The sequence below is a fragment of the Chaetodon trifascialis genome, chromosome 6 (genome assembly GCF_039877785.1).
Source record: "Chaetodon trifascialis isolate fChaTrf1 chromosome 6, fChaTrf1.hap1, whole genome shotgun sequence".
Lineage (NCBI taxonomy): Eukaryota > Metazoa > Chordata > Actinopteri > Chaetodontiformes > Chaetodontidae > Chaetodon > Chaetodon trifascialis.
In genome coordinates this window covers 1,383,564-1,393,067 of record NC_092061.1, presented here as the reverse complement: position 1 = coordinate 1,393,067, position 9,504 = coordinate 1,383,564, and the positions used below count along the sequence as shown (strand labels likewise).

The window sequence follows — 9,504 nt, the reverse complement described above, 5'->3', positions numbered from 1 at the left end:
ATTATCCCACACAACACAAACACAACGAAAACCTAAAGGACCTGAGTTCACAGAGAGAGACAGACAGACAGACAGACAGACAGACAGACAGGTCTGTTACTGCTGCAGTCTGTCGGCATTATTTCGGAGGATGCTGCGCTTCCCTCCACAGTTCTTGTTATTTTTTGTCGGATCTTTCTGGATTTTCTGGATCTGCACCTCCGTCCTGCAGCAGCAGAATCTGAGCAGCTCCTCATGAGCCCGTTTCCATCCGCGGGTGGTGTAGTTTTAAATCTGTTTGGTCTCTCTGTCAAGGAGAAGTTGGTGGACTCTGTCTTACTACCGTCCACCCCACGTCAGCGCCACGCGGCCACCGAGCAGCATCCACATCAATGAAAAGGTGACGCGCTCTGCAGCGACGTGTGTGCCCTGCCTGCGCGCGCACCGGCTGCGCTGCCGCACAGCGATCAGGTGCTGAAATGTAGCCGAACTTAACGCGGCCAGGCTCTGCTAAGCTAATATGGGTCGAACATGGGGAGGAACCGGTGTGTGATGCCGACGATCGATCCACCGACACAGACGAGACCGCATCCGCAGCGATGAGCGCCTCCTTTCCAAAATCGGATTCCACGACCTCCTTGCTGAAATCATCCTCCGCGGCGAGGAGACCAACACACCTCCCTGAACGCACAGCAGGAAGCCGAAAAAGTCAGCATCACCATCAGCATCAGCACCAGCATCACCACCGTCCCGCCGCCCTCCAGAGCAGCAGCAAAGCCGAGGAGTCCTTCTGGTCGGCCGAGTGCGACATCAGTGCCCGGAGACCCCTGTGCCACCCGTCCCTCATCGGCGCCCACGACAGTAGTAATAATGCAGCCACTCGGGGCAAGTGTAAGTCACATGCGCCACACAGCCAAGTTCCAGACCCGCCGGAGCCAAACGGCGAGGCGGGCCGAGGTGTGAGGGAGCGCTGCAGGTCATCCAAGCCCACGCACCGGCACCACCACCGCCGGAAACACAACCGGGAGGACCGTCCGCCGGCAGCAGGACCTCCTGAGCCCGAGCGTCCCCGCCGCTGCCACACGCACTCCCGACCGGTCCCCAGGGTGCCCTCTCTGTCGGACAGCAACGACGACCGGGCTCCTCTCTGTGCGCCGAGGGACCACAAAGGGGCCAGTTTGGCAAATAGCGACGGTCAGGTCAGCAGTCCGTCCCCGTCCTCCTGCTCCCTGGTCCCGCTGTCCAGCAGGTCCTCGCGCCGCTCCCGGAGGTCCAGCGCTGCTTCCTCTGCATCCGACATCAACTTACGCACTATCCTCAACTCACTGTTCGGACAGGTAAGGCCCCGGCATGCAGGGGATTCACGGATACCTGGACAGGTTTTAATCTGAATAAATCACATCAGCTGACTGAATGAATCTGAAGGCTCCTGGAGATGATGGGCCCCTGACCGGCTGCGACATCCCAAAACCTGAATCTCATTTTATGTTTCATGTAAAAGTCTGCAGCCTGTTCTGTGGCTGGACCGCCAAACCAGAACTGGGTCATAAACCCAAACAGGTCTGATGATGCTTTGTTATCAGTGCACACAGATATGAAGTGTTAACTGGCTCCACTGACATCCTGTTTACAATCAATATACACTGATGCACCGTGTGATGCAGCCTGCAAACACTGTCGTTTCTGGACAGACTATAGAGGGAAGCGCTTCCTCTACACATTCATTTCTTATGTAAGTTGTAAATACAGTACTGCCTCCTACAGAGCTTCTCCACCAGGCAGCCCTTTCTGCTCCACACAGCTGCACCTCTCTCATGTGCTAATGTGCATTTGGGTGAAGACTGATGTTGACGTTCCTGCATTATTCAGGCAGGATACTGCAGTGATTGTTGTGTCGGGTTTGGAGGAAATCACTTTGATGCTGCTGCTGGAGCTTCTATTTTGAGCCTAAAACTTATTTACATAAAAGACAAGAGCTCAGCCCAGAATGCGTCTTGTCACTGATGTGAGTCTGTTAACGCAGCTGCTTTTAGTTTTACATGACAAATCCACACAAAGCGGCTTAAACTCCTGATGACACTGGTGTTCACTGACAGCATCGTCTCTTCCTCAGAAGCCAGAGTTTGCTTTCTTTCCATGTTGGGTTCGTTTCCTCCTCCGTAAGCTGCCGAAGTAGGAAGCTCTCGCTCATAAACAGGTTTACGAGAACACGGAGATCATCTATTGTGGCTTCGAGAGAAACATCCTCTGGTGCTTATAGTATGAAAGCCTATTGTACAAATAACCTGTGAGTCAGCTCTGTGAAAACATTAGCGTGACCTGAAGATGGTCTTTGATGAGACAGCTCGATGGAGAGGAGTTCAATTACATGCAGCCATGTAAGAAACGGTTGGAGGAACACACACTCCGCCTGCAGCGTTTGCTCTGTGCTGGCTGCTCTGGTTGGAAGTCATGTTTTGACAAGCCAGAATGGAAATGCATGTGAGCAGATGGTGATCAGGTACCTGGGGATGAGGATCGTCTTCTGTGCAGATGATAGATAATCCCAGTATCTGTGTACTGGTTTTATTCTTTATTCTTCTGCAGATACATGCATGGACACGTACATTTCACTGCGACAGATGGACCATGCTGTGTGTTTGCGTTCAGCGCCATGAGGCGGCTGCAGGTCAGAGTGACCTTGTCTTTGCCTCTGGAGGGCAGAGGAAGGTGTGTGGGGGTGGAAGGCAGGAAAACAAATGCACATGCAGAAATGTGAGGTGTAATACATGAATTCAGGGTTGCAAATTGACAAATGAGTCTAGCACTTGAGAGTGAGAGTGCAGCTGAGGAGGACGACGCGCTGGAAATAGGTCATCACAGAGTGTTCCTGTAAACTCGCCTGCTGGAGACTTTCACAGCTTAGAAGAGCAAACGCCTCACAAAGTGTGTGTGACCCCGAGGCGGCGCTGACTCAGGTGCACGTTTGCTCACGGTGTGTTTTCCTGCAGGAATGCTGGCACCGCGTCCCCTTTCTCTTCTGTACTCGTGTGTTTATTGGCTGTGAATCTGCGCTGAATAGTTGCTGTTGTTCACAGAATAACTACAACAGTTTGGTCAGCGTGACAGTTGGATGAATTATGTCACAGACATGGGTTCAACCTCTTTTCCTTTAATAGGCATAATTCTGTTTCCCTCCTCGGTCCACTTCCCCCTCTCCTTCAGTCTCTCACCCTCTCTCTCTGGGTCGTCGGCGCTCGTACCGGCGCCTCCTTCGTTTAGTCCGGATCGTGCAGCACAGTGCAGGTCGCTGTTTTTCAACAGACTGTCGCTCAGCACCCCAGTCTTCATGGGTCTTGTTGAAACCGGAGTTTGCACTCTTCTCAAAATCCAAACTCAACAGAGAGAAAGTCCTCATGGTCCTTTTCAGTGCCTCTTCTCTCCTTTGGTATGGGAAACTGCTTAGACCGGCCTCTGCGAACGGTAGGCTCGCCTTCAGTGTCATGCATCTTCCTCAGTCATGTTCTTCTCTGATATTTTGCTTATTATTCTGCATAATTAGGTTTCTTCTTTCTGCTCAAACGGATTTATCTGCATGTGTTTTTCATGAGCACAGCTTCAGCTTGGAGTTTTAACGTCCACTCTGTGGTTTGCTCTGGAAATTCCTTCATGAATGATGCTGCACTGCTGCTGCTTTGCTCTCGAGTGCACTTTGTTAAACATGTGAGATTAATGGCTTCAGTCTTTGGCAGACCTTTGCTGTGCAACAGGGGCTGTTTCCTGAAAAGCAGCGTGTGCCCCGCAGACGACGGTGAGCTCCCCGCGTCTTTCGAGCATCGCGTCTTTTCCAGTCGCTGCATGTGCAGCCTGTCCTCAGGTGCTCCGCTCGTCTTTTCTCTGCCTCTATGTTTACTGCTCCTGTGACAGTGTATAGGTGTGAGGTGCCAGTCCCTACAATGTGGCAAGTAAACTGTTATGAAGGATGAGTGGAAAGTTGGCAACATGCTGCTTTATTGATGCATTTACATTTCTGCCATGTTTTCATATTTTCAACATTGTCTCTCTCACACCAGCGCACATACGTAATGCTTTTCCAGAGAAGCTCAGTTCTGTCCCAGCGTCTCATTCTGCTCCGAGTCTGCTTCACGTCTCTAACACTGTCTCTGCACCCCTCTGGAAAGATGCTCCAGGATGCTGAGAGGAGATTCAGAGGGGTGCTGTCCTGTGAGGAGGTGGGCCAGGCAGGGTATCTTGGGCCTTATCAGGAGTCCATTGTTCCCATGACACAAAACTGCGTTCTCGTGAGCAGCATACTGGGGCAGCCCAGTGTCTTCCTGAGTAAAGGCATGGCCTCGTGCAGGCAGGCTGTACGTAAGTCTGGACAAACATCCCTTTTTATCTCCATCTGTCTGTATTTGTATCAGCACTGAAGCTAACCTGGATAGGATGTCTGTCTTTACCGAACGAGCTGCCGCCTCGGCTCGGCTGATGAGACCTTTCCATTATTATTTATCATAATCTCTTACTGTTTCCACTCCTGCTGCTTTTGACTGGCATGTTGCCAGCTGCCAGCAGGGAACACGGCGCTGGAAAATTACAAGCTCGCAAACGACCACAGGAGTGTTTTGGAGGTTGTGCGTGAATGCAGTTTTCACAGCATTCATTACGTGTTTTCCACATTCAGTTCAGAGGTCGCCACCCGCCGCCTCTCTCAGACACTCAGGGTCTGCTCATCTGCACTTTGCACAGAGAACATCTTGACGCTTTGGGAAATACACTGATTTGCTCTTTTCCCAGTATTTCAAAGAGAAGACTGATACCACCCTCAAGTCTGTCAGTTAAATATGTTGCTGGAACCAACAGCCGATTAGCATATCTTAGCATAGCTTAGGTTAGCGCCAAGACTGTAAATGGGGGCAAACAGCTAGCCTGTCTCTGTCCAAAGCTAACAAACTCCACCTACCAGCACCTCTAACACTCGCTGGTTAACAAATTACATCTTTTTTGTTTAATTAGTACATCAGTAGTGTTTGAGCGGCATGTCGTGGTTTTCAGAGGATGCTGAATGCTGGACTGTTTCTAAACCAGCTGCTGTTCATTCATTGAGGTCGTCAGTCGACGTTTAAAGGAACAACATACGACATTTGGTTATCTGGATGTTAGGCCAGCTTTTACCCTGTTTCCACGCCTTGTGCTAAGCTAAGCTAACTGGCTGTAGCTTCATGTTTACTGTGCAGAAATAAAAGTGGTTTTGAGGTTTTACAGCCTCACCTGCTCAGTCCACAGCTCATTTGTCTCCTCGTCGACACTGTTTTATGGTTACTGATCAGATCTGATGGCGCTGTTGTGGCGTTTCTTGCGCTGTGACGAGTGAACCGGTGAGGCCGGGGACCGTCAGCGTCAGAGATGATGGCGGATGAACTGACGGTGATGCACCGACAGACTGAAGTGCTGATGGTGCTGGATTGGCTGCTCGTGCACCGCCTGTGTTTTTAATGTCTGCGGTTCTGGTCGGACTGTTTCTCAGCCCTGCGTGACGTCAAGCCTCTGTGTCGTGTTTAGACTTCTCGCTGCTCCTGTGGTTAACCCCTGAGGGTTCTGGGACATGTCTGCGTCTCTCTCTGCCCTTTAAAGGTTGCATTCATTGTAAGCAAGCGCTGAAAAAATAGAACCAGTCACATTCTTCTGTGAACTTGGGGGTTGTGGTTCCCAGTCAGGCTTGATAGGAATCAGCTTATTTATACTTGGAGGTTTTGTCATCAAGATGTGAGATAACTTCAGTCCACTGTTAACATCTCTTACTGTCAGGCGTCCAGTAGTTCACAACTGTCATGGAGAAGGTTTCTGATTCAGGTTTGGGGATCATTCGAGTCACAGCGTTGTCAGCGGTGCGTTTGCATGCAGCTCGTACACAGTGTGTTTGTTATGATGTGATCGTTTTTACTGAGCAGTGATTCAGTGTCCTTCCTCCATAGGACAGAGAGCTGCGGCCAGAGGAAATGGACGGTAAGTGTCTCTGTCTTCAAACAGCACAGGTCTGCCGGAGAGCCGTGCTCTCCCTCACTAACAGTGTTTTTGTTATTGCTGAACAGAGTTGCGGGATGCGTTCAAAGAGTTTGACAAGGACAAGGACGGCTTCATCAGCTGTAAGGACCTCGGCAACTGCATGAGAACCATGGGATACATGCCCACTGAGATGGAGCTGATTGAACTGAGCCAGCAGATCAACATGAACCGTAAGGACCGAGCCGCCTCTGTCTGTGTGTCACGATTAAAGCTGCCGCCTGTGTGTGTAATGTGGTTTGAAATTCTGTGCCAAAATCTCTTTTTCTTAAGTGGGAGGTCATGTTGATTTTGAGGATTTTGTAGAGTTGATGGGCCCAAAACTCCTCGCCGAGACCGCAGACATGATCGGAATAAAAGAGCTAAAAGAGGCGTTCAGGGAGGTAAGAGCCTCGCGGTTCACACGGTTCCTGTCACTCAGGTCGTGTTGTGAGCGTTTTACTGTTTACTGTCACATTTCCAGTGTTGTTCCTCTGCTTTTTGTTCCCAGTTTGACACTAATGGAGATGGTGCCATAAGCACATCTGAGCTACGGGATGCAATGAGGAAGCTGCTGGGCCAGCAGGTAAGAATGTGGATGAGAGAGCGAGCAGAGAGTCTAAATCCTTCGTGTGAATACAACCAAGCTTTTGTTCCCAGGTGGGTCTGAAGGAGGTCGAAGACATCCTGAGGGACGTTGATTTAAATGGCGATGGGCTCGTGGATTTTGAAGGTAAATTGCTTCGTATAAAGCTCTTATCGGAGGTCTGCTGTGGGGTTTGCTGCAGCTCGTGCATTTAGTCGTTCTCCTCTCTTTCGCAGAGTTTGTTCGAATGATGTCTCGCTAAGATCGTAACATGATCGCTCCTGAATGTGAAGCTCGTCCTCCTCCAGAGGACAGAGGACATGCTAAGATCTCTGAGCCACCCACATCTGAATGACACTGGAATTAAAACTCCTTGAAAGCTATGGAGCGAGGAGTCACCTCACACTTTCAGTCAATAAGTGTTCTTCCTGAAACGTCTCCAGTTCAACTGAGGCAGAATTTGCTGTAGCCTAGCTGATGATTGTCCAACTTATGTTTTTGCACTTTAATTCTCACTAAATAACTTCCTGTGTGGATAGGTCGCTGGTGTCTTGTCTCCTCCTCTATGTGGTAAAAATAAGTGTCTTGCAAAATGTCGCCTTTGATATACAACAAAGTCAGGATGAGAGAGTGAACGGCTGCAGAGCAGACGTACCTGAAAGGTCAGTGCAGCGTTTCCTCACAGTTTGTGTTATATTAGAAATTGTTCGTGGGATGTCCTCTGTGTGACATTGGTGCTCCTCCCAGGAAACCATGTGGCAATATAACACCTGTATTGTGACTGTGTGACCATCTGTGGTTCTTCACTGTGCCAGTCCAGTCCTGCGAAAGCGTCGCTGTCCGACAGCCGCATGCGGCAAAGATGTCCGATACACTGAGACTGAACTCTGAAACAGGTTTCCGGCGTGCAGCGGTCGTGGTTGTGTCGTGTACCTGTACTGTATGTCAGTGTCACTATGATTGTAGTTGTGGTAACATTCCACACATCTGTGTCGTCCAAGCAATTTTTATGCATGCCAAAGACAGACATTTATTAAATTCAGTATGCACATTTGCATTTTTTGTCTGACAAAGTCAACAAAACATTTTGCCAAGTTAATGTAGAAAAATAAAAGGTGTTTACATTTGAGCCCTTTTCTGGTGATGTTACCAAAGACAATTCAGCCCGGACTGATACAGACTCAGAAACCTGTTATTGGCTTATTTTACCTTGAATTTCATGCTCTACTTTTTCATCTTTACTGCTGTGTCAAAATGGCTTTATGGGTATATTAGCATAGCAGCGTGTGCTGTCACTGCATGTCTTGAGGACAAGCGTCCTCATCATATCTATTATTCATACATGTCTCTGCAAAGACTGCAGGCTGCTTTACCTGCAGCAGAACTGCAGAATTGTCACTGTGCAAGTCATAAAATGAAAATTAATTGCAAAAAGCTGCGTGACCTTTGACTAACTTTGCTCTGATGGCGTCATTTTACTGGCAAACAGAATCAACTGTGACTCATTACTAAAGACGCATCAGTTAGTTTACAGTAGGTGTAAAATGTGTCGTGAATAGATGTTTTTCATCATTAGGGCTGCAGTGACAGACAGTGTGTACATGCTTTTCTTACATACCAAACCAATGCAGTCATTTTAGTTCACTGTTCACTGCTACAGCTAAACGTATTTGCTAACGTGTACATTACTGTAAAATAACCTATAATGTTCAGAGCAAGACTTAGACTTAATGTAGAAGGACTGCAGGGTGTTTTAACATGTAAAGTACATGCTGGAAACTATGACTCTATAGAAGTTTGCTGTAAATTTACTGTAAATATTGACAACTCTACAGCACCATCTATCTGCATATGTACTGCATGTATCCACCAGCAGATATTTGAAGTACACAGGCTGCATTCATCTTCAGGTATTTCATCGTACCAACGCTGTGTTATGCAAAAAGGAAAAAAAAAACAGTCACAAAACACCTGTCGTCGACAGAGGTATTGCTGTTGCCATGGCAGCTATCTCCATTCATTCCTTTCTGGTCAACCCTTGAGTGCACCCTGTGCGCGCTGCGTTGGACTCTCCTGATTGGACAAGATTCGGACCATACCAAACCGGAAGGAGGGGGGCGTGAAACTCCCTTAAAGAACAAGTGTAACGCTGTGCTCTTTAAAAATACCCCTGAGTCCCTGGAATGGTAATGTCGGACATGTGACGATGAAGATGTCTGATTTATGGCTGCCAGTGTGAGTTGAACTGGTGACTGACCCGACCCACGTTATTACAACCCCCCTCCTGTGTGTTTGGAGTGATTGATGAAATCACTTTCTAACTGTAAGACGATAAATAATGGAAGTGGAAGTGGCAGTTATAAAACTATAAAACGTCATTTCTTTAGCATTCAGCGGGTTTATTGGCCTGATCTAACCCACGTTTTTTCAACTCAGCTCTTAACTTAAAACTGAACTAGCTGTACAATGTAAACGATAATCTTTCTGGCTGTGGATGATTAACGTTAGATTTGTGATTCCGTGTAGAGGAGGGGGTGTGTACGCACACTGGAGCTGCTGCCCGTGAGGCTAAACCCAGGGAGCCAAACTGTCCAAATCCTCACTTGACGTGGAAAGAAGACAGAGGGCTTCCGCCTGCTCGCGTCCGTCAATCAGTGCTGAATGTGAGCATAAACTGTTTACAGTCCTCATCAGATATGACTTGTGACATTCTAGTCATTTGTACATTGTTATGACAAAGCACGACGTGATTGGTCTCTGGTGTGAAGCGGTGCTCAGAGGAAATCAGCAGGAGTGTGTGATTCGACATAGCGTCTATCGCTGATTGGCTGTAGGAAGTCTCATGTTAGGTTGCGCCGTCCCGCCTCCTGCAAACTGCCAGCCGCTGTCGCTAGCAGAGCAACCGCTGCTGTGGATGC

The 9,504-nt window shown here is 48.6% G+C and overlaps 1 protein-coding gene across 4 annotated transcripts; it reads left to right on the top strand.

Annotated features, from left to right (window-relative positions):
* On the top strand, positions 1-7,125 carry cabp1a (calcium binding protein 1a). Of its 4 annotated transcripts, XM_070965298.1 has the most exons (8): positions 3,363-3,441; positions 4,140-4,325; positions 5,934-5,964; positions 6,051-6,194; positions 6,295-6,404; positions 6,512-6,586; positions 6,661-6,733; positions 6,823-7,125. In XM_070965298.1, the coding sequence occupies exons 1-8, from the start codon at positions 3,409-3,411 to the stop codon at positions 6,846-6,848; spliced, it is 678 nt and encodes a 225-aa protein (XP_070821399.1). In that variant the 5' UTR covers positions 3,363-3,408; the 3' UTR covers positions 6,849-7,125. The 4 variants fall into 4 exon arrangements, with proteins under 4 accessions (XP_070821398.1, XP_070821399.1, XP_070821402.1 ...); XM_070965297.1 differs by lacking the exons at positions 3,363-3,441; positions 4,140-4,325 and adding an exon at positions 1-1,316; XM_070965301.1 differs by lacking the exon at positions 4,140-4,325 and having other exon boundaries at positions 3,394-3,441.
* The last annotated feature ends 2,379 nt before the right edge of the window (positions 7,126-9,504 follow it).

Coding starts and splice junctions, on each gene's coding strand:
- cabp1a (XM_070965297.1), top strand. CDS start 579: ATGAGCGCCTCCTTTCCAAAATCGGATTCCACGACCTCCTTGCTGAAA. Junction 6,195..6,294: donor CCAGCAGATCAACATGAACC/GTAAGGACCGAG, acceptor CTTTTTCTTAAG/TGGGAGGTCATGTTGATTTT. Junction 6,734..6,822: donor TGGGCTCGTGGATTTTGAAG/GTAAATTGCTTC, acceptor TCTCTTTCGCAG/AGTTTGTTCGAATGATGTCT.